This window comes from Castanea sativa, chromosome 10, assembly GCF_040712315.1.
Source record: "Castanea sativa cultivar Marrone di Chiusa Pesio chromosome 10, ASM4071231v1".
Classification (NCBI taxonomy): domain Eukaryota; kingdom Viridiplantae; phylum Streptophyta; class Magnoliopsida; order Fagales; family Fagaceae; genus Castanea; species Castanea sativa.
Genome location: NC_134022.1, coordinates 2131483 through 2156647, shown reverse-complemented (window position 1 = coordinate 2156647; position 25165 = coordinate 2131483). Strand labels below are relative to the sequence as shown.

General features: G+C 35.1%; 2 protein-coding genes across 3 annotated transcripts in view; one reads left to right on the top strand and one right to left on the bottom strand.

Annotated features, from left to right (window-relative positions):
- Positions 1–8494: 8494 nt before the first annotated feature.
- The window catches only part of LOC142613399 (ATP-dependent DNA helicase Q-like 2), a 32850-nt gene continuing 16179 nt past the window's right edge, over positions 8495–25165 (bottom strand). The window contains exons 12-21 of one of the 2 annotated variants that reach the window (XM_075785756.1): positions 22161–22213; positions 22002–22079; positions 21851–21916; positions 20121–20187; positions 19965–20018; positions 13008–13115; positions 11950–12014; positions 10351–10429; positions 9480–9697; positions 8495–9004 (exon numbers count right to left, since the gene is read on the bottom strand). In XM_075785756.1, coding sequence (XP_075641871.1) covers positions 8741–9004; positions 9480–9697; positions 10351–10429; positions 11950–12014; positions 13008–13115; positions 19965–20018; positions 20121–20187; positions 21851–21916; positions 22002–22079; positions 22161–22213 — 1052 coding nt within the window. In that variant the 3' untranslated portion in view covers positions 8495–8740. Of the gene's footprint in view, positions 9005–9479; positions 9698–10345; positions 11499–11949; positions 12015–13007; positions 13116–19964; positions 20019–20120; positions 20188–21850; positions 21917–22001; positions 22080–22160; positions 22214–25165 lie in introns of those variants that run through there. The other variant, XM_075785757.1, reaches the window with a different exon arrangement.
- On the top strand, positions 15386–17771 carry LOC142613046 (uncharacterized). Its single transcript, XM_075785231.1, has 6 exons — positions 15386–15509; positions 15606–15805; positions 15986–16170; positions 16571–16691; positions 16783–16988; positions 17086–17771. Exons 1-6 carry the CDS (start codon positions 15386–15388, stop codon positions 17732–17734), a joined length of 1485 nt encoding a protein of 494 aa, XP_075641346.1. The 3' UTR covers positions 17735–17771.

The following is a 25165-nucleotide window of genomic DNA, read 5'->3' as shown; positions in this document are numbered from 1 at the left end:
AAAACAAGATAAAAAAGAGAATACAACAAATCAATTCTATCTACAAAAGACCAAGAGGCCTCCTCTGATGCCAACTTTCTTTGCTCTGCCACAATAACAGGTAGGATCTGCAAATCTTCAAAAAAGAGCAGTAGCTTTACATAACTTCTTATTTTTGTTGATAGGTAGCATTCCTTCCCTAATTACTTTTTCTCATATAGCTTCAGAACAAAAATACTTCACTCCAACTAGTCAAAAGGATGACTACTTAAATCCAAAGATCCTTAAGGCTAAATAAAGCTTCTCTCACAGCAAGCAGAATGATCATTGTTTTATGAGATAAGTCTAGCTAAAGTCACAGCCGAGTAATGAGGTCTGCCATTTCTTGCTTTACACAAAATTGAAAGGTTAAGTTATAGACTAAATATATAATTGAAAGGTTAAGTTATAGACTAAATATACACTAAATTAACACATCATTGAAAAGTTAGGGACCAAATTGAAACAATTAAAATGTTAGAGACTAAATTGAAATATAATGTAAAAGATATAGACAATTAATGTAATTTATCCTAAATATAGATATAAATACATTCATAAAAGCCCATACTATTTATTCAGAAAAAAAGCCCATATTATTTTTGCTAGAAGCCCAATTAGACAACACTGTCAACTTGTAGCTCTATGTGGCGTCTACAAACAGGACACAAAGCGTGGTTCCGAGTCAACCACGTCTGAATACATGCAGGATGGAATGCATGGAGACATGTAGGAAGCTCAACGAGGCTCTCACCCTCCACAAACTCCTCAAGGCAGACAGGGCAGTCCGTGGCAGCTTCACCGGCAAGGAAATCTCTTTGTGGTAGTTCCGTCATAGGAGCATGGGGCTGATGATCCTGAGGAAGCTCCGCATTGTGCTCTTCCTGTTCTGGCTGGTTCTTCATTATCCTCCAAAGAAAGAACAGAATGAGAAGCACGATGACAACAAGGACCACTTCTGGTCCTATCGAAAAAATCCAACCGGGTGGCCCTCCCTTCCAATGGAAATTCGCGCTATTTGCCGTTATCGTTGCCGTTGCCGTTGTATTGCTTGCCATTGACGGTGCGGGCAGTGTTGGGTTGGGCGGACTTGACGTTGATAGGCGTTTGGTTTGGGTTCTGAGGGAACTGGGTCGAGGTGGGTCTCTTTCTTTCTTTCTTTTTTTCTTGCTCTCTCTCTCTGGGAATACAAACTGTATATATATGATAAATTTACATTAAGACAGGGACAGAAATACACTTTGGCGTGTGTCAGTGAGTCAGTGGGTTAGCAGAAATACACTTTGTAAGTTTCTCATAAGTTTCATGATGGAGAATCCGTTTCCAATCGATGTAGAGATTGAGATTGGCCCAGGTTAAGTTATGGACTAGTGGCCCCAGTAAAGTTAAGTGATTGGCTTAATTTAGAATTTATAATTCTATGAAATAAGTAGAAGACAGTATGTCCACGAAATCCCTTTTATTATTAGTTTGTGTTCTTTACTTCTTTTCGATTTCTTTTACTTCATGGAATACAATATATAGAATATAATCATATATAATATACATCCGAAATACTATTACTAAAGCCCATTAAATTTATTATTATTAGGTTAGATTAAAACAATTTGGCATTATCTTAAACACGCCTAGCTAGTTGCTCACGCATGAGCACTTAAGTCTGTGGCAAGGTCCATGCTTTACCATGTGGGGGCATGCCATGTCATTTTCTTCTGAAATTATATATATATAACACTTTTAAATTTGTTACATAAATATTCTCCAAAAAATAAAATTTGTTACGTAAGTAGTAACCAAAGTTTCATAAAAATGCAAGAAATACTTCACCTAAATTATAGTGGTTTGGTCAAAAGTTTTATAGCTCAGTGGTGTTATATGTTCTCTTTTATTAGGAGAACTACTGTTCAAATCTCTCTCTTTAGTTGTTGTAAGTAAATTTGACTAGTTGTCTTGAAAGTAAAAGGTTGGTAGCTAAGATTGAAACGAATTTTTCTCATGGATAAGGATGCACAATGATAAAGATAGTGGCCCAAACCCTCCCACCTATGTACACCATATCACCTTTGAAGTTCTTGCTAAGGTATGTAACAGCCTTGACTGTTTCACTAGGGGTTTTGATAAAAGGATATTTTTCCATAAAATGTTTTGGAATTGTGTGCATTTAAAATTAAAACCAAAAGTCTTGTAGCTTAATTGATATTTATTGAGGTTCAATAGAAATGTCTAGAGTTCAAATTAAATTCTTCATTAACTATTGAATTATCAAAAAAAAAAATCAAATAGAGGAAGGAAGAGTATGAGAATGAGAGAAGCAAGACATGGCATACTGGAAAATCACATAAATGTTGGGAAATGTATGAAGAAGGGAGTGCAGGAAAGCCTGAGTAAAGAGAGGGAGGGTTGAGCATTTAGCATGGAAAACGTAGTAGAAACTTAAAAAATCAATAGAAAAGCTTTGTGAAAATATGAATCGCTGTAGGTTATAGAAAGAGGACGGATTCTGGGATAATGTTGCAGCAATAAAAAAGATAAATATCATATATATATATAGGTAATATGAATAAGGAAAAGATTTAAGAAAAGAATGAAAAGTTGAGCTAATTGGTCTATTCGAGCCTAAAATTAGAGCTATTCTGATCTAACTATCAATATCATCCAAAAAAATCAATGTCAAGAGGATTGGCCAAACGTATCATAATAGGGGTTTTTTTCTCTCTCTCTCTATCTCTCTCTATAAGATTTGCATATTAGGTTTTTTCTTTTGCTCACATATAATTTGAAAATTTACATACATTGATCGAGTAAAAATTTTGGTAAAAGAAATTAGTTAGAAACTGAAATCTACCAATGTAAATCAAAGTATTAAATGGAAGAAAAAGAAAAGAAAAATGAAATTAAAGAGAACCCCATCCCCATCCACTCTAATGAATTATGATGATGACTAATTTATGATTTCCTCCCATTCCATAAGACCATACTTTCCATAGTCATGGTTGGGATTACAGGAACATTAATGTAAGACAATTAAAATATAGTAATTGAAAACAAATGGTCAAATACTGAAAAAAGTAATTAATTGAAACATAAAGTCAAAGTTCTTCAGAAATAGATGTTACGGTTCTTATAAGAAAAACTGAAATGGAAATATAGCCATATCGTTTACTAAAATTAGGGAGAATTTGCTGGGATTAAGAAACTAAATTAGTGAAGATTTGCAGGAAAATGTGCAATTAAAGAGGAAACAAGATCAAATGGTATGACACAAGTTAGCCAATCTTTATATCCCACAAAATGTTATGATTGGTAGAGGTGACAAAGGTCATTAATGAAAACCATGGGTAACAGGTGGTTTGGAAATACAAAATTAGTGATTCTTGAAAACGGTAGGAAATCATCCATAGGGCTCAAAGTCTCCTTTGTGAAAGGTTGGAGTCACATGAGGACTTGGATACTAGTTATATACTTATCTTATATGAAATTATTCTATATATTTAACGTATTACACATTTATCTCACTTAAAGGTAGATTTTGTGTACAAGTTTCATATATTGAATCCAAATTATGCTGGCAACAAAAGCACTAAAACTTAAACTTGTACACTTTATGTTCACACTTGACCCTTTAAACAAATTTTCTTTCCCTGTTCATCTTTCGAATGCAACAAAATTCAAGTAAAGATTACAATTTGACTATGACAAGGTGAGATAGGGGATATAACAAGTTCAGCAATGTGAATGTGGGTTTCCTTATCAGATTGTATTAAGTAATTAGTACACCCCACATATATTAACCAACCTAGTTCAAGTTGTACACCAATAAGTTTTCAAAATTCGCATCCACAGCCATTGTGGACTAATTAATTGTTTAATATTGTACAGACTAGCAAAAAAACATATAAGTACAAAGAGGATAAAAAAAATCATGGGTTCCACTTAGCAATTACCTTAAATGCTAAATATCTTCATTCTTGATTAAGGGGCATGCGATTATATCACTTAAGCTGCACTTCGGCTATTAAGGTGCGTTTAAGATAAATTTCATAAATCAATTAAAGCTCAGACAGAAACTCACAAAAAGAATCAAAATTTAAGGAAAAATTGAATAAAGAAAGTATAGTTTTTGTGAAAGCATGGAACAAATCAACAATAAAATTAATTATGGCATGAAGAAGAAATTGTTGATCTAGGAGATTAAATTTTTGAAAAAATTAAAAAAAAAATAATTGAAAACAACAAAATATCGAAACCATAAACTGAAAATCGATACCCTAAACCAAAAATGGAAACCCTAAAAACAAAAATCAAAACAAACAATTTTCAAAACTTACTGTTAGTCAGAGATAAAGGTTGCACCCTTTGCATGTGCTCGTTTCGTCGCTCTTTTGATGGAAATGGAATCGGAGGGTTTGACAGGATCGTGTTTGAGTTTTGAATTGAATAATGGAGAAAGATTGGAGAGAGGAGGGAGACGTATTTGACGAGGGAGAGCCAATCGACGGCGGAGATTGAAAGACGAGGAAGGCCGTTAGATGGGTTGGGTTTGAAAGAGGAGGAGTCGGTGAGGCCGTAGAAGAGCTTCGAAATGAGAGGAGGGAAAGCGAGGAAGGAGTCGGGTTTGGTCAGGTGAGTGAGAAAGAGCAGGAAGGAGTCGATGGAGGAGCGGGTGGAGATGATTTAGGGTTGAGAGCTTTTCTGATTTAGGGATGATTTAGGGATTTTTTTTTTTTTTTTTGTTTATACTAAATGTTAGGCCGCGTTTGATTAACCGCAACTCCAGACATATTGAAGCTGCATTTGATTAAATGTAGCTTCAATATGTCTGGAGCTACGTTTAATCAAACGCGACTTCAACATGTCTGGAGCTGCGTTTAATGAAACGCAGCTTCAACATGTCTGAAGCTGTGTTTTTTAAACGCAGCTCCATAAATAATGAAAAAATAATAATAAAAAATCTCTGGAGTCGCGTTTTTAAGTCCTACCAGCCAAACGCAGCCTCAACACCCAAGAACGTGGCTTCAAACCGGGTCTATAGCCGTGTTTAGTAAACGCTGCTATACTTTTTCCCTGGAGCTACGTTTTTGTAAAACGCAATTCAACATCCCTGACTGTAGCTGCGTTTCACAAAAACGCGGCCCAAAAACACGTTTTTTGTAGTGACGTCATATTATGTTCTGCCATTTGAAAATTGTTTCAAGAAGCTGTTGGTTTAGTCCTTGCGGCATGGAAGTATATGTTCTAGCTACAATTTTCTTTAATTTTCATATGTGATCATTGTTCTAGGTTCTAACCATTACATTTAATTCAGAAAAGCATTTATGTTAAAGATGGTAAGCGATTGGCAACATGGAAGTAATTCAAAGGAATATCAAATAAGAAATTCCTCTGAAGTTTCTCAATTCGGTTAGCCACAGCAACAGGAATAGGTATTAGATTCTACAATCAAATTGCTTCAATTATTGAGATATTCAAACACATCTATAAGTAGTACCCATAAGATTAATTTATGGTTAGAAGATAATACAACAAACAGAACTAGTTTACATGGTTTACTGTTTACACCTGACCTGATATATGATCTTACGCCAAAAAAACCCATGGTTGCATTTGTTCAAATTGGCAAGTCAAAATGACAATAAGGACAATGGATTAGAGTTTACTTCATGGCACACAAATGGAATTTATTTTTTTGATACTAGCATAAAACTGTATGATAAAATCAAGGAAGGTGCCTAGTACACAAGCTGTCAATCATAGGACACACTCAAGCAAGGGTACAATAAGCAATGAACTCAAAAATAGAAGAAAAAGAAAAACAAGGAAAAACTGCCATCCAATAAACAAAACCCTCACGAAATTAGACTTCAACATTGTTGGACTCTTTACTTATCAAAAAAAAAAAACATTGCTGGATTCTTCTATAAATCCTCAAAAGCCCTATTATTGATTTATTGTGTTCCTTCCAAATCAACCACATAAGAAGTAAGACATAAATGTACAGCCTGCCATATGATACCCACCCCGTTTTTTTCAAAGCCCCTTCTCATCGAAAAATCTAATTTAAGAGGCTAAGAGCCCATTAAAGTTTAAATGTCATACTAAAAGAGAAATTTTTATTTTAAAGTCTAGTTTAACTTTTCATAAGTAAATCCAGCAACCACCATATTAAAAAAAAAAAAAAAAAAAAAAAATCCTTCATTGAAACAATCAGTATAATTTTAAAACCTCAGCAGAATATCCAGTGAACACATGAAGCAAGAATAAGAATTTGATAAAGAATATTGTTTGAACTACTCACTAATAACAAATCAATATCCGAGGTAGGTGGGATCCCTGATATACTCTGCAATTTGATAAAGCCGCACATTTACATATTCATGGTTATTGCCATCCTGAACCACAGCAGTTTCTTGTTCCAAATCCTTGCTAACAAGATTTCCAAACACACCATCATGCTTACCATACAAAACCAAAACACGCCCCCCGCGGCGAGGCAGTGCAGTCTCAAGAAAGTCTTGTGACACACCTTGGATTAACTCCCTACTCTCATCCATCGATACATCACACATTCTCGGCCCAACTACATCCACATCCTCCCCTTTCTTCAAGTACAATCTCCCACCTTTCAAATCCTTGCTAATTATCCTAACCCGAATGTGACTCTTAAGCCAACAAGCCTTAATGCTAATTGTCTCCATCTTTCTCTTTTTCGTCGACTTTGATGCTGCAGCTTCCCTCACTAACGTTTACTTTTTTTTTTTTTTAGGGGAGCTCTTGGTTCACTGTAAATATATGATGATATGGTTTAAGATTTTTTTTTTTTTTAATATTACCATAATTTAATATTACACAATATATTATATAATCCTCCTAAACAATACAGTCCTTTAAGAGAATCCTACTATTATTAATTCTCCTATTTCTTTGGAGCCAAATCTGATAGATGGTAGCAGCAAAAACCACCTTACTGATGTTCTTTAATCCTTTGCCTTTTAGATAATTCAAACCACAATTCATCCCAACTGGAAATCTGACTCTTGCACAGTCCCATCTTCAAAAGATGCAACTAATAAGTATTTGATCCTTTTTTTTCCACTTCACTAAGTAATCAATAAGTATGTTATGGGCAAAGTCCAGGGGGAGCCACCTTAAGGCCAGGGTTTAAAATTTTTTATTTGTCCACCCTTTAAAATGAATTGGGAAACATCTTCAGATTTTTTTATGCCAATAAAATTAAATTTTGCTCCTAAATTTGTTATACATTTAGTGAATGAATGATATTTTTTTTTTTTATTGTTGTTATTGTAAATATATAAATTTCTCTTTTTATTAGATTATATCATTTACGTTTCTTAAGTAACACTTCGAGAAAAATTCCTAGAGTCGCCATTGGCAAAGTCTTTGAATTAAAAATCAGCCATGAGCAAGAATGCCTTTGACAACCGCCCTGTTCACAATTGGAAGCCTTGTTATGCAGTTCGATGGGTTCGAATTTGATTCAGCTTGTCAGTCCAGATGGATTCTTGTACAACCCCAATCATAATTGATTAACCATAATCACGCGTGCCTTTTCCTAATCATAGGGATGCATGTTAATCATTTAAACTTAATTTGTCTATTAAAAGAACTTTTAATCTGATGGCTCGAATGAAGCACATGACATAATTTTGATTATTATGGACTCCTAGATTTGTTTTATGTGAATGTTTAGGACATCTGACAATTAAAATTACAATTTTACCCATCGAAATATGCAACTACAATTTTGCCCTCAATGAGGTCAAACAAATGTTGCAAAATGAGGTATCTACGTAGCAATACATTTTACTATTACAAATTGTAGTGAGAAATTATTAATTCTGAAAAAAAAAAAAAAGGATACATAACCATAAATACCAAAAATTATACATCTTTAGACCGTAAGAACTTGAAGCCCCTTTTAAATAACTTTTAACAAGAGATATCAACTTATGAGTAATCACATTAAAACATAATAATATAATTCTGCTTAAAATATATATAAAATGAAAAACCATTACATATTTTAGAAATATATAGTTTAAAAAAAGTGTAAGCAAATACCATATATAATTTGAATATCTTCTAAAAATATATATAATTTAAATTGTATAATTATGATTATTTTTAATTGTACCCATAGGACTAAACACTTGTATTTATGTAATTGACTTCATAATTTAAAGAATTTCAATTATTCTCACATATTTGCACAAGCAACAACTATTGAGTTACCAAAAGTCTTATAGATTAATTAACACACCTAGAAGTATTCACTGGACAAATTCCTCAAACGCATCGTAACTTAGAGCTTATAAGTCACGATTTTCCTGTAATTGTAAAATAATAAAATAAAATAAAGCTATTTCTCCATATTCTAGACGTTCAACCTGTCACACAATTGGCTGAAAACAATCAAAAAAGAAAAAGTAAAAAACTTCCAATGGCTCTAGAAAATCTATTTTAAAAACTGAAAAGTATATAAAAGCTTCTTTTTCTTTTATTCATTTGAAAATGAACAAACGTTTTTTTTTTCTTCTTTTGTTTCAATTTCTTCATATAGTTTGTACATAGTCCTACCTCTCAAATAAATATTCAAGTTATAAATATACATAAGAGTGCACATAGTCCTACCTCTCCATAAGGGGTGGTGAAGGAATGAGGCAATGACAAAATCCCCTCTTCAATTTCTAAATTACTGATCCTATCATGCTTCGTCATCACTGCTTTCAATGACAACGAGATCCTTTTTGGTTTTCCTCCGTTTGGTGCCTCTATTTTGACTTCCTTGCCCTCCATTTAACTCATCAGTCTGACCCTTTTTGGTTTTCCGCAGTTTGGTGCCTCTATTTTGACTTCCTTGCCCTTCATTTAACTCATCAGTCTGAACACAATCGCGGTACTTCTCAATTTGTTCAAGAATTCTACTTCCATACTTCTCTGTCTTCAATTTCCCAATGATTTTCTCCAACTGTAAGAAAAATTTGGTATGTTATGACTGCGGTTTCAGTAGAAAAAAAGAAATGAACAATTCAGTTCCGACTTGAGAATTCAAAATTGCTACAAGTTCCTATTAATACACAATTATTTTTTAAAAAGTTTAGATTCACATTCATCCAAAAGACCTTAATTTTCACATTTTTGTCACATCACAGTTATCATATTTGTACTCAATTTTCACAATCAAGGGTGATGATCAAATTTTGAAAGATCTCAGAACAAAAATATTGTGAAAATTGCATTTACATGATATTTCTGATACTGCATATTTTCATTTCGCACAATGCGTTTGAACCCCCCCCCCCCCTTCTTCCTGAGTTCAAATGAATATGTGGCTTTCATAACCATATTAGATGCACAAACCACAAGATCAAAAAACCAAGACATTATTGAAACAAACTCATTGGAGGATTAGTACTCAAAACCAATTGGACAAGTGAACTTGCCTGTTCCAATGAATTTGGCTTCTGCGCACTTATCACGCTGATTTGTTGAGTAGACAGGACAGAATGAGGGAATATTTTCCCATGGATCGAAGACACTTCTTTCCGAAGCTCATCAAGCTTGAACTCCAAAACAGAGGATGAAAGACTGCGTTTGGTTGATTTCAGACTAGCCGTATTCTTCTCTCCGCTAGAAATTTCAAGTTTCACATTTTTCTTTCCTATATGCATTTGACAAAAAGCAATGCACTTAGGCCTATTATAAAAAAATTTCTTTTTTGAAAAATATTGCTGGGACAAGTAAATAATGGTGGACTGAATGAGGAAATAAGTTAAAAATAAATGACAGCAGTAATCCAATTGAGCTCATTCAGGAGTGTAAGGTGAAACAGCAAATATATATATACACACACACATGTGCAAGATGTATCGTTGTAAGCGAATGCGTGCGTAATCTGATCAGGCAGGGAGCAATCAGATCTAATTATTATATTTTCAAGAGTCTACCTTGCTGTATGTTTCTCACACATTGAAGAATCAATCCAAGAACAATAAATATAGCAACTCAATCTGAAGATTTATGATTTGAACCATTAGAAAGGCACCTACTGCCATGGAATATCCTATTAGTTCAGGTAAGTCCTGCTGACTTAAAAACATAAAGATAAGTACCACATGGAGTACACAATGAAAAAGATACTAACAGGTGAGGTTCATAACAAGAATACCCTGGTTGAACTTATGGCTACCTTCTACAAATAACTGTTGTAAATATCATGAAAGGGGTTTGAAGAAACAGAATTCATAGACTATCAATTCCAGAAATTTAACTGCTTATAAGCAAGCATTTTCTTTCAAAATGAAGAACACTTACCATGTAAGACTTGCTTGGCAAATGGCCCTAATGTTACGTAAGCATTTGTGGCATAAGCTGTATGCTGAAATTCTTCTTTCTACATCAAGAATACATTGGTTCCATATAAAATACTGATAAATGCAGAGTTGAAATAAGAGCAAAGTTTCAATTGGTCAACTGAAAGAACAGAGTTTTAAGGGCAGATTTTATCATATTACAGATCTTTTAGATACAGATAATTGGACAACAATTCTGTATTATAGACCAATAATAGCCCAGTTTTTTATTTTTTTAACAAGTGATGTAAATTTTATTCAAATCATAAAAAAGAATCACCCAAGTATCCACGACGTATACAGCTGGGGATCATAACAATCAAGTACATAAGTTACAAAAATCCATTAAATCGTAGATTGAAAAAATAGAATGGCTTCCTACAATAGACATCCAATTAGACAGCATTACCAAAAATAGCCCAGTTACAAGTTAGCATTCCACACCGGCACACCCCTTTGATTTTTAAAAGACCAAGGTAGGAAGAATCTGGTTAAAAATGCAAAGCACTCACAAGCTTGTCACAAACACTTGGCTAAGGCTTGGCTAGACTTGTTTAGCATAGAAGTAGCCCAACCTAACAAAGGTTCAATTCAAAAGCTCACAAACCCAGATATCATTCAAACACATTTATTTTTGCATGTGTCTGTGTATTTGTGCTCACATGCACGTGTCTTAAGAAAGTAAGCAGTCTTTTTTGTGTTACACTCTCCGCTGCTCATCTTTGTGGGTTCATGTGTCTGTTAATGACTTTTTCTTTTTTTTTTTTTCATGCCGTGGCTAGCTTTCTGTTTATAGAACAAATTTAGAAGTATGAAATGAACATTAAAATTCCTGATATTTTATGCTCAATAATTAAAACATGCAGAGCTATTAGGGTGACATTTATAGACTTTTGACATCTAGCATGATGGAAATTAATTTTATTAATTTCTTTTGCCACGTTGGGCAAACTAGTGAATTTACTATACACCACCAGCAGAGGTACTTTAGTGGTAGGAAGCCCTCCAACTCATCAACTTGTGAGTCCGAGGGTGAGAGTTCAAGCATTGGCACTCCCCATTAACTGTGCGGTTGGTCCCACACCATTCATGAGTAGGGTTCAAGTGGGCCTGGGGCAGTGAATTCACCAGTTAGTCCCCTTTTTTAACTTAAATAAAAAAAATAAAAAAAAACTAATGATTGTGTCAGACAGATGAAATACATTCTCTACCGACACCCATATTTCAAATGGTTAGTCACTACTGCTTCAAATTCTAATGTATAATTATTTTCGTTAGAAAAATGTGAAATTCGATTCATGCATTGTAAATCCTATCAGTTGTGCACAATGTGTGCAAGAAATGTAGCATATAATGCCATAATAAACTAGTAGGTCTATTTTGTTCAAAAAAAAAAAAATTTCTTCTCTTTCAGAACATGGTAATTTTGCACATTTTGTAGCACATTGAATGTAATTAACAAATAAAATTTACGCAACTTTTTGCACGGCTTTTAGCAGTTCACCAAGAAAAGTTATCAAGATTTTAAAAATTATATAAGGTCAAGAGAGGAGATTCTTACCAATATTCGATCTAATATAAGCTTTATGACAAGCTGTTCTGTTTCCTCTCTCTTCAGTTCAGAACCTAGGGAATTTGTAATATGATAAATTACCATATGATAGACAGAAAGGTATTGGCTTCAAGCAGTGCATTAAAATAAAAAAGAAAGAAAAAAGATACAATGTAAGGATTAATAAAAATGACATGAATTTCGAAGAACAAAAGGAGGAGAGCTTCATTTATTGGTTATGATTAGTCAAAACAATCCTGAAAGAAATATTAGGAGCATTGACCATTGCTTTATAAGACATCTTTCAAAATATTGTTATAACATAGTGTTAGGCATTAGCAATAAAACCAGCCCATGATGTAGATTGCAGAGAATCTTTTTCAAGAAGCCCATCTAGTTGCTGGGCCCATACCTGCCTGCTACTGCATATTTTAATAGGTATAGTGCAAGAGGAGCCATCCTCATTCCTAAGTGCCTTATAAAGAATAGATCTTGGAATCCTCCACAGTCAACACAGCACATAACGCCCAGTTCTGCAGGGAGTTTTTGAATTTACCAGTTCCCACTACCACTAATTCTAAACCTTACAACATCCCTAATATTCTTGACAATACAGTCCTCTCTAATAGAATCCTACTATTATTTCTTTGAAGCCAAATCTGATAGATGGTAGCAGCAAAAACCACCTTACTGATGGTCTTTAATCCTTTGCCTTTTAGATAATTCAAACCACACTTCATCCCAGCTGGAAATCTGACTCTTGCACAGTCCCATCTTCAAAGATGCAACCAATAAGTATTTGATCCTTTTTTTTTCCACTTCACTAAGTAATCAATAAGTATGTTATGGGCAAAGTCTTCAAATAAAAAATCAGCCATGAGCAAATAGCAGCAGTATTGTTAAAAAATCAGCCATGAGCAAATAGCAGCAGTATTGTTCAGCAATATCGTATACTGGTAATACTAACATATACATGATATCTATGGTTGCCTTGCTCTGCTTATACATGATATCCAGCTTATTCATATTCAACAGAGTGGACAATGAATTAAAGGCATAAAACCAACCTAGTTCCTTGTGCTTTATTTTCATTTTGTCTATCAATTGTAACATCGTCATTCTCTGATCATTCTCTTGCACATCTTGCAGCAAAGAAACCATAAGTTGTGCATGACCTGCAAACAATGCTCATATTAATATAGAAACCTATAATCATCAATTGTTTTTTTTTTTGATAAGTAAGAGATATATATATATATACGAGCGGCTACTCTATGCCTGAAGAACATAGAGCAACCCAAAAAATACAAGAGGAAAAACAAAGAGAGACAAGAGAGAGAACCAACAACTAAGAAATTACAAAAGGAAAAGGGAGCATAGAAAAGAAGGGAGGGAGTCACTAGACGTGAGTCCACACGCCCGAGACCAATCAAAGAGAGTTCCACTAAAAGAAGCAAGCAACTGATCATTAGAGCAATCCAAATCCTCAAAAGTCCTCCGATTCCGCTCCTTCCAAATACACCAAAGGAGGCACAACGGGACTAAATTCCAGATCTGAGATGAATGCTTTCCCAGCCAATTCCACCAACCAAAGAGCAAGTCTGAAATCAATCTAGGCATAACCCAAGCCAGGCCGAAAGTTCCGAAGACAAATTGTGAGACATACATATATTTAATAACATAGAAAGGGAAGCGAAAAAATTAAAATTTAAACAACTCAAGAATGGGAGGAACAAGTTGAGCCTTCAAATGGTCAATAGAACTGTCCAGCAAGTTCTTCACAGTATACATCCAGTGATAACCAACAATATTTTTTTCTGGACGGAAGAGAAACTATGTCCCAGGTATCATTCTGATGGAATGTTTTTCTCCAGCCTGGAACAGATGATAAAGACTCCTGGATAGACTTAGGGTCCATCTGGTTGGGGTGAAAACAGGGAGGATAGAAAATAGAGGAGAGAAGGGTTTTTTGGGTTGTTTGGTTGGAGTGGAAAATTGGAGAGATCTTGGTGGGGCCTAGGTATTTCCTCTCTAGGCCCACCAAAATCTTATCTCCCCAATTTGGGGTGATTTTAGGAGAGAAACTGAGAAGTAGGGTAAGAGGGAAAACACCAAATCTGCCCCTCCCTCTCCACTGTGTCTGTGTGCTTAACGTTGTTCCTTTTTTTTTTTTTTTCCTCCTGTATCTCAAGGAAGCTATGGTTTCAATATCTTTCAATGTGTTTTTTTTTTTTTTTCCTTTTAATCAAATAGTGTCTTTTTTTTTTCTTTGTTAATCAAAGCTGGGGTTTTTTTTAACCAAATAATAAAGAAAAATAATATAATACAATATGAATGATGTGTTCATTTTTATAAGATATTTTTATATTAATTTTTTTTTTAAATTGTCCCATTTTTTAAATTTTCGAAGACCAAAATCTCTGAAGCACGGGTGCGGCGTTTGGGCCGCCGCACCCGCGTCGGACGCGGCCGGACGCGGCGACGCGCAGGCGACGCCGCTGCCTGCGCGTCCGTGCCGCGTCCGGCAATAAAATATTATTTTTTTCGGCGCGATTCGCGCCGATTCGCGCCGATACGGGGCCGATTCGGGCCGACGCGCGCGAAATCGGACCGACGCGCGCCGATTCGGCCTGAATCGGTCCGTATCGGGCGATTCCGGCGATTTCGGCCGATACGGGCCGATACCGGCCGAAATCGGCCGATACCGGCCGATACGACCGAAATTCAAAAAAAAAAAAAAAAGAAACAGGTGCGAAACGCACCGTTTTACTTAGCCCCAAAAAAAAAAAAAAAAAAAAAAAAAGCCAAACGGCTGCGTTTTGTAAAAAAAACTTGGAAACCCTTAAGGTCTCTTCATTTTTTTGAAACCCTCAGTCCTCACAGAACACTCGTCCCAGCACCAGCAGCCAAACCTCTCTTCATTTTTTTTTCTGTACTCTCAGCCGCCCCACTGCCCAGCCCCTGCCTCTTCAAGCTAGTGCTCTCAAGTCTCAAGTCTCTCCCACTCTCTAACTTCGGTCCTTCACACTTCGTCTCCCTTGCTCTCCGTCTCCCCTTACTGTCAGGTATCATAGCTGATGGCTCTCACACTCACACTCTTAGTTTATTGTTAATATATGATTTTTTAGTTAGTTAATAGCTAAATTTGCAACTATTAGTTATTATGATTTGTGATTGTGTTGTGGCTGTGATGAACTGATTTTTTTCTATTTTTTATTTTATTTTTTGTGAGTCTTGTGACGTTTAATTTTTTATTTAGTTAATACTTAATAGTTATTATTACTTAGATTTGTGATTGTGTTGTGAATTGTGAATCTGTGATGATCTGATTTTTTTTTTTTTTTTTTTGTGAGTATGTGACATTGGGTTTGATTTTTTATTTAATTAATAGTTATTATATATTTGGAAATTATTTGTAGGTTAAATTGAATCTGTTGAATTTGAAATGGATGAAGCTACTAGCACAAAAGGTTCACCTTCATCTAATGAAGGAATGCCAAATGATGAAGCTCCTCTTTGGCAGTATGTGACTAAAATAGAAAAACCATCTGGTTCTACTGTTAAATCAGGTGGAAACACACACTTTAAGTGCAACTATTGTGGTAATATTTATTTGGGATCCTATTCTAGGGTTAAGGCTCATTTATTAAGAATTGTTAATAAAGGTATTAGAGTATGCCCTAGTGTGACACCGAGCCATAGGTTGGAAATGCAGCAAATGCATGATCAAGTTGAGAATGATAAGTTAGAAAGAGAACGGAGAAAACAAATTCCCTTACCCCCACCTCCCCAAGCCGTGGGCCTATTGGGAGTATTCCCCCATTTCGTACACAAGAAGAGAGTGATAGTACAAATCCCTTTGATGGTAATAAGAGGAGGAAGGTTGTGAATCCTACGGTGGAGAAATTATTCCGGAATAATTCTAGACATGAATTGGATAGTCAAATTGCTAGGATGTTTTACACCGGTGGGATTTCATTTAACTTTGCAAGAAACCCATATTATCGTAGTTCCTATTCATATGCCGTTACTCATAACATTCCAGGTTATATTCCTCCCCGGATACAATGCTTTGAGAACAACACTTTTGCAAAGAGAAAAAGCTCATGTTGATAGACTTTTGAAACCAATTAAGGACTTTTGGGTTGAAAATGGTGTAAGTATAGTTTCGATGGATGGTCGTATCCACAAAGGAGGCCTCTTATTAATATTATGGCTGTATCGATGGAGGTCCGTGTTTCTTAAGGCAATTGATGGGTCGTGAGTTCAAAGACAAACATTATATTGTCCGGGGTGTTGAGGGATGCTATAAAAGAGATTGGACATGAGAAAGTAGTCAAAGTCATCACTGATAATGCTAATGTGATGAAATCTGCTGGAGCTATTATTGAGTGTGAGTATACTAAAAAATTTAGGACACCCAGTGATGTCCACACTCTCACTCAAGCTTTGAAGAATATATGTGAAGAAACACCGAAAAGAATGAAGTTACATATGAGGAATGTAGTTGGATTACACGTATTGCCGATGATGCATCCTTCATACGTGTTGTTATCATGAACCAATCAATGTGGTTGGATATGTTTAATGAATTTTGTCCATTAAAATTGCTCCAAGTTGCTGATACTAGATTTGCTTCGGTTGTGATAATGCTAAAAAGGTTGAAGTTGATAAAAAGATGCCTTCAAGCCATGGCTATTAGTGAGCAATGGGCTTCTTATAGGGAGGATGATGTTGGAAAAGCTCAAAAGGTGAAAGAGATGATTCTAAGTGATCTTTGGTGGGATAAGGTTGATTATATCCTTGAATTCACAAGACCTATTTATGATATGATACGAATAGCCGAATACGTATAAGCCTTGTCTTCATCTTGTGTATGAGATGTGGGATTCAATGATAGAGAAGGTAAAGATAGCAATATATCGACATGAAGGCTTGGAAGATAATGAGTATAGCTCATTTTGGAGTGTGGTGTATGATATACTTATTGATCGTTGGACTAAAAATTGTACTCCACTACACTGCTTGGCTCATTCCTTAAATCCTAGGTAAGTACATTTATTTTCTATTTTCTATTTTCTTTAGTTCCCCTTTCTAGTAAAACATACGTTTCATTTATATTTGTTTTTTAATCTTTAACTCTAGGTATTACTCTACTGAATGGCTTTTGGAGAATTCAAAACGCATCCCTCCACATCGAGATCATGAAATTTCTATGGAAAGGAGCAAGTGTTTGGATCGATTCTTTGAAGATGTGAATGAATTAAATGTGGTGAAGTCTGAGTTTGCTGCATTTTCAGGAGGGAGGTTTCCTTCACCAGCTGTCTTGACAGATAGGTGGGTCTTACAACCTTTGGTTTGGTGGCAATACCATGGCTCCACATTTCCAACTCTTCAAACCCTTGCCCTTAAACTTCTTGGACAACCTTGTTCATCTTCATGTGCTGAGAGGAATTGGAGCACATACAAATTTATTCATTCCTTAAAAAGAAACAAAATGGCTCCTGCACGTGCTGAGGATTTGGTATATGTGCATTCTAATCTTCGACTCTTGTCAAGGCGCAATGCGGAGTACATAAATAGAGATACAAAGATGTGGGATATTGCAGGAGACTCTTGGAATGAGAGCGACATACATGGAGGAGCTGGAATTCTTGAGAATGCAGCTCTTACACTTGATGAGCCAGAGTTGGAGGCCATGGTTATAGGGAATGTTAGCACTAGTGTTACTACTAGTGAAAGTGAAGTTCGAAGTGAAGCTATTGATCTTGAGGATGATGAAATTGGTGTTTGATTGTCTTGTTGATTGTCTTGTTGATGTATCTTTTATTTTGTTTTAGACTTTAGTTTCAAACTTGTGAGTTGTATTTTAATTTTCAAACATCATGGAATGTTTATATAATGAAGTTGTATTCTAGTTATTATTTACTATTGTTCTTAAATTTGGTATATGTTTATATAATGTGAAAAAAGTATGTTTAGCAATATATTAAAAATATAAATAAAAATATTTTTAATAATTTTTTAATCGCCGCACCCCGCCGCACCCGCACCCTACTTTTTCAGAAATTGCCGAGTCCCGCACCCGCTCCCGCACCCGCACCCGAATCCCGAAACGCACCCGTGCTTCATAGACCAAAATCGACCCTATAATTTACCCAAGAAATAAAAGCAAAAAAAGGTGGAGACATATGTTACAAACCAGGAAATGGGATGACAAGTAAACTTATCTTTATGCAGCATAGTAGGAAGAGCATCACAATCAAAAAGTGGATTCCAAACTAGGGAAAATTCTCAATGGGACTTGGTTGCTAAGGACTATACACTAGAAATAGTTTTTTGGGAATAGTGGTAGGAGGAGAGAATGGAGGCAAGGTACATGTGGAGGAGAATTATCAAAACTAGAAGAATAATATAAGGTCAACTCAAGAAAGGTGACATCAACACTAAAAAATGATGGCAAGGTGTAAGGGAATAAGGGAATAACACTTGTATCCCTTCTAAGTACAAGAATACCTAGGAAAAATACATTAAGAGATCTAGGATCAAGTTTATCACATCCTGGACCTAATATGTGAAAATAGAAAATACACCCAAAAAGCTTAGGAGATAAATGGAACAAGACTTTACCAGGAGACAAGATAGCATGAAGGATATAAGCACCACAGCCAACAGAAGGCATGCAATTGATAAAATAATAGGCTGTCGGCACTGCAACACTCCAATATGGTTTTGGAATGCTAGCATGGAATAAAAGCGCACAGGTATCCTCCAATAAACGTCTCAACTTACACTTTTGCACACCATTTTATTGTATGTAAAAAAAATAAATGAATTATGCATTAAATGCTGTGATCATCAAAAAATTGAGAAAAATTGTATCAAATATAAACAAGCATTATCAAATAGAAAGATACGAATTGAAGTATCAAACAAAAATTACAAAATAACTAAAGCCCAAATATGATGGGACACTTTTATTTTTTTTATTTTTTTTAATATATAAGTAAAACTAAATTTCATTAAAGAAAAACAGGCATAGCCCAAGTGCACAAGACGTATACAAAGAGAATATGATGGACTCTTATTGCCTTTTTGGAACCCAAATATCTGATGTCCTAAGTGAAAAAAATTATTGACACAACTCACTCTTAGACACAAAGGACAACCTATGATGCTTCCTCAATTAAAACGCTTCACATTGCATGGACGCAACTTGATGACATGAAGGAACTAACAGCTTCAGGATCTAAAGAGAAGGATGACTGAGAAGACAAAGATGCTAAAGAGAAGAAATGGATGAAGAAAGGGTACTTGAACACGAAGAGTTACATAAATCAAGATAATAAAGTCCGCCACCAATCTAACCACATCTAACCGTGAGAGATCATAAAAGATGCAATATGAAGGTAAGAATATTGCAACACAAGTTTACTTACAAAAATGAGACTAAGTATGCATTTGGATACGGATGAAAATGGTGCGTTTTGCATTTTGCGTTTCACGTTTCCTCTTTTTTTTTTTTTTTTACCAGAAGTGCATTTCACGTGGGACACAGACTTGCCAGTGGGTCTCTTGCACTGTGCACGAGACCCACTACCACTTTGAATGTCTACACATTTCACTGGAATGGCAAGGTTTGTGGGTCTCGTGCACTATTCACAGGACCCACAAACATCTTTTTTCACCAAAAATTTAATTAAAAATGGGTCCCACAGCACTATTCACACATTTAAAAATTATTTTGCTATAGTGTTTCAATTTTTAGCAAAATAAACGGTATCCAAACGCACCCTAAATGGAAATTAAGGAACATATAGGACTAAAGATCATGAAAAAGAGGAACTAAAATTAATAGTGTCCAAACCAGAAACATTAGTGGCAGAGCCATCTACCAAAGTAGTGCAAAAAAGACTAGTGAGATGCTCAAGATAAAGAAACCCAACAAAGAAACAATACAGGAATATCTTGAGCCATAAAAGAATAGTTAGATGTTATTTTAAACAAAGGTTTATGAAACATACGAGTGACATCCACTTCCTTCACGTCACTTGAGAATGCACAATTGTCACACATCCCTGAGACAATTTTAATTAAGTTTTACATTATTTAAGAATCCGAAAAACCCAGATGACAGAAGAAAAGCAATTATGGTAGAAAGAAGAAACTCCAAACAGTACCATTGCAATCCTGTAATGGCTCAGCAAAATGCCGGAAAAAGGCACTCCGACGGCACTGTCTTTTAGACTGCAACAAAAATGAAAGCTACTTAAAATATATTTCACATGTAGTTAATTGTAAGGCTAGGAATATTAATAAACTTTAAAACAGCTAGTTAGACAGCAAAGACAAGAAAAGGCTCAATGTTCTGGTTTGCCTATCACATATAAATGAAAACAGCTTGGTCTTCATAGGTAGACTTGGCCATATACTTTTCTATAAAAATAATATACAAAAAAATAAAATTTTGAAAAAGATCTAATTTTGCTAAAAAGTGTCAATCCAGTTCAATTGCAAGAATAACAAATACGCTTGATCATAAGCGTTTAAACATCATCCAGCTTCAAAACGTTACTAAACATAGAATCTACAATGAACTAGATGCAAATCTTAAGCTAAATTAATCATTAACAAAGTAAATTATTGTTCAAAATACAATTTTGATCTTTGAACAATGTACTAGATTCCATTTCTGTTCCTCAACCATTGATTGTGTCAGTTCAGTCCTTAATGCATTGGGAACCCTTGTTTTGTCTTGCCATCATTATGTGAACAGTAGTTGTCAACACTGCATAACTTTTTCCCATCTTTCCTTGTGTTGCTAACAGCTAATATGATACGTTAGGCCACTGTAAGGCTCAAAAAAAAAATCAGACAAGAGCTGTGCCACATGCACTTGGCTTACTTAGGACTGCTAACTAATGTTGAATCACATGTATGTCACATGGTGCCATCTTTACTGAATAAATGAACCATGTTGAGGCTTGGCATGCCACGTCAATAATAAAATCACAGGTGGGAAAAAAAATGACTACCTCATCAACAATTCTCCTTCACAGTCACAGCAAGACACGGCAAGGACAACAATGAAATGATTTCAAAACATCACAAACAAATTGACACAATAAAGTGGTTGAAGTTTTGGTGCAAAAACGAGCTTGGTCATGGTGCAAGTTTTTAAGCCAAAAACACCTAGGGGATAGCTTTTGTGCAGAGTACCAAGTTGATCTTATTTTGCACAAAAATACCATGCCTTTGAGCCAAACTTTTCACAAGAAATAAGAGTTTGGAGTTTTGGAGCAAGTTTCTTGAGCCCAAAACACCCCTAGGATAGTTTTTTGTGCAAAAACAAGCCATAAATAGTTCAGGGATGAAAACAAAACCTAACATGAAATTCAAGGACTAAATCATATTTTAACCTAAGGACTCACAATGAGCTCTAACTCAAATGACACTTCCCACAAAAATGAGATGGAGGGTAAAGTTTTGGGCACGCATCTACCCTACCAGTAAAAGAAAATAGTATCATTAGAAGCAGAAATCATAAAAATGTTCCAACCTATAACTGGTTATAGCTTTTTAGTCAGATTGTTCTTTAAATAAACAGTAAAACTTAGGCAAATTTTGAATCATTTGGCTGTGGATTAAAAAAAGTAAGATGTGTTTTTTTTATATGAGTAAAAGATTTATTAGAAAAGGATAAAATAAAGACATGTAAGTATGTGTACAAGCCCTTTTCAAAGAAAACAAAACACAAATAAAGGGAATCACAAAATTCAACAAAAGACATGGAAGGGACACTTCCCAAAGCATGCATTCAATTGAACAAAGTTAACAAAATAAAGGTTAATTTAATACTGTTCAGAAACTAAAAACAAGCAAAATCTTTATGACAATAGGAGAACAGTACCTGACAATATCGTGCAATGTCATAGAGATTCTGCAGTCCAGAATTCTCATAGAACACCATAGAACTCTGTTCAGAGAATTTCAAATTCATAGATTACAGATTAGTTGACCAAAGTATATAAGAAAAACACAGAATGTCAAAGGAAATCTACCTGCCTAGGAACATCACCAGGCCTGAAGTAGAGTAAGCATTCAGAAGGGAGTCCATCTCGTCCAGCTCGGCCGCTTTCCTGCAGTAAGAGAGGTTACAGAGAGAATAGAGCATTTCTAAACAAGGTGAACATAGTTGGATAAAGAAAAAAACAAAAAACCTGATAGTATGTCTCCATTGATTTACTCAGGCTGTGATGGATGACAAACCTCACTACAAGCAGCAATGACAAATTAAATACCACAACTACATTACTGTACACTAATGCAAAATTTATATGCGAATCGTAGGGGATTATTGATATATAAATATGAACAGTAGGTAAAATATTAAAAAGAAAAGGAAGTAAAACATAACTCGCACTGGCACTCCCCTTTTTTTCATGAAACAAGTTGAGCAAAATTCCTAAGCCCTTCATAAGTGGCACCTTGTCCAAGGGCTCATCAATTAGCTCAAGGCCTAATTAGCAGGTTGGTTCTCAAGAAATGGAAAGAGCTACCAATTTCATAACACAAGACCTAGGGCTCACTCTCCAAATGATCCTACCATAAACTTATGATTGATAGTTATAGGTACATCCCATCTATTACAAGATTTTGGGAACTGATAGTTGGTCTGAGTTGTCTCCAACAAAGGGAAGCACCTGGTCCATCAATAGGATCAGTATCATACATGATTAAATTTTTTAATCATAGTATCATACATGATTACCAGCAAGTCTTCTTTTTTCTTGTGTTGGAAAGGGAGGGAGAGGGGGAGTGATTGATTAGAATGTAAGTTTTCCATATATACAAGCACAATAACAACAACAACAACAAAGTCTTAGTACCAAATTTTTAATACATACAAGTAAGATCTTAAAAAAGAGACAGCATCAGAGATTAAAGCAACCTGAGACTGCATCTCTTATGAAAAATCCAGTTCAACGTATATAGACTTCCTGATAAATAAGCGTCATTCTTTTCCCTTTTCTCCTCAGAAGTGGCATGCAAGATAAAACTTACAACCCTGGTCGCAGATGGAGAAAGTTGATAATGAATTGACATATGGGCTATACACCCTCCAACCCTAACTCCATTTTCTTTTTATTTTATGTCATAATTTCTTCAAAATTTAAAAAAAATAATAAAAATTAAAAAAAAAAAAGTCTCCCTCCATCTCTTATATCACCAAAGCCCTATATACTCCTTCAAGTAAGCAACTGAAATTTTTTTATAAGCATACTCTCTTGCCTCTGCAAGACGCATGCATGAAACTGCCTCAGTAATGCACCCACTCTCTCTTTTAAACAAATGGAAGTCCTTCCGAATGTGATTGAAGCAGCTAATATCTGGGCATGGTAATGAAGGAAAGAAAACTGAGTCAATGTACGCTGTTTACCTCTATGAGGTGAGCGAGGTCCATAAGGCTTTCTTGGGGAGTCATGGTTTTTTATTAAGTTGACTTCGGTAGGCAAAAGGTTGATGAAAAGTTGGAACCATGTTGAAGAAAATTAAGGATAGCAGCTATTTTTCAAGATTAAGGTTGTTAGTTTTTTAAGGTTAGAAAGGATTACAGTTGTAGCAGGGATTATCTAGTAGAAAAGCAAGGACTGACAGTGACTTGAAATAAATTCAGCACTGCAGATAATTAAAACTTTAAAAAGATGAGAAAGAATATTAATTTTCTAGACCTCACAACCTACAAACCCTTCAGCATCATTAAGGATCATGGCTACATCATACAATCTGTCAACAGCTTAAAAGCTTCTGAATTATTATTAAACTAATCTCCTATAAGTGAAAGAGTTGCACAGAAATTACACACAAGACACAACTCATTGTTAGCAATACAAACATGAAAACATAAACTTTTTTGTATAACCAATAGACACCCACATAAAGGCATATTACTAGAATTAAAAAAATTAAAGGAATAAGATCCTTGGGCAACTGATACAGATAATGTCCAGCAAATCCTGAATATACCAATCTACTCTTAAAAGATCATACCCAATGCAAAAAAATCCCACTTTTGTGAGGACTGAGAGAGGTGATTGGTGGGCAGCCTTACTTCCAATGTTTTTTGAAGAGGCTGATTCTTACCCGAACCCACAATTGGTCACTTTATGTAGAAGGCACTTGCCATCACATCACACCAAGGACTGACCTCATATCTCCTGAATATACAAATCTGTTCTTATCTACTGAAATTTAAACCCAAAAATAAGACTTAAAAACAAAATGAGAAACGCAGAACAACAGAAAGATAAATCAACAAGACAAAACACTAAATGAAGCATTAAACCTCAAGCATTATCAAATTTGGTGCTTAGTTCTTGAGTTATTTGGTCTGCAAACTCCACAACCTCATGCATTAAACCTCAGCCATCAATGAAGAATTTGAGCAAATTCAAGGTGGAAGAGAAAGTTCCCAAACCATATCAAGATACCAATCACATTCGAGATATAAACACAGAAACAACACCATCTGTGTCCGTCTGCCTGCCAAACCCAACAAATCAAGCCAACTAGATATAGCTTCTTCTTCTTTTGTTAATAGATAAAGGATAATTTTACTAATAAAAATTATGTTTTATTAATCAACTCCATCTTTGTTTGAGTATTATACACTTAATAAATCCTATATCCTAACTTTTCCTAATTCAAGCCATAGTTGAATTGAACCAAATTCCACACATAAAAACTCGATAAGACTTATTTATTTGTAAAAACAAAACCCAAGGCCTACAAATATGGCCCATACCCAAAAATTTCCCTACTCTATAAAAATCAAACTAAATATAAACTAAATACCATAAACACTTATTCTTGAACTTTTTCATTTGGAATTATGGTTTTAGATTGAGGAAAAGCCAAGATATTACTAATACAAGTTGTCATGATGTACTATGCAGTGGATTTCTGATGTAGGACTCTAATGCAATACATGGAAGATGTTGACATGGCATGGTGATGTGATGTGGCACAAGGCCAGCAAAGCCTAGGGGATGTAGTTCACATGTTCCACGTGGTTAAATTGAATTTAGTTCACATGTAGTTCACATGTTCCAGGGAATGTGATGGGTTGTTGTGTTGTTGTTTAGGCTAGATTGAATTTGAGAATGAGAGTTGCTTAGAACAAATTGATAGGTAGTTAGGCACCTCTACAAAGAACACTGAGTTC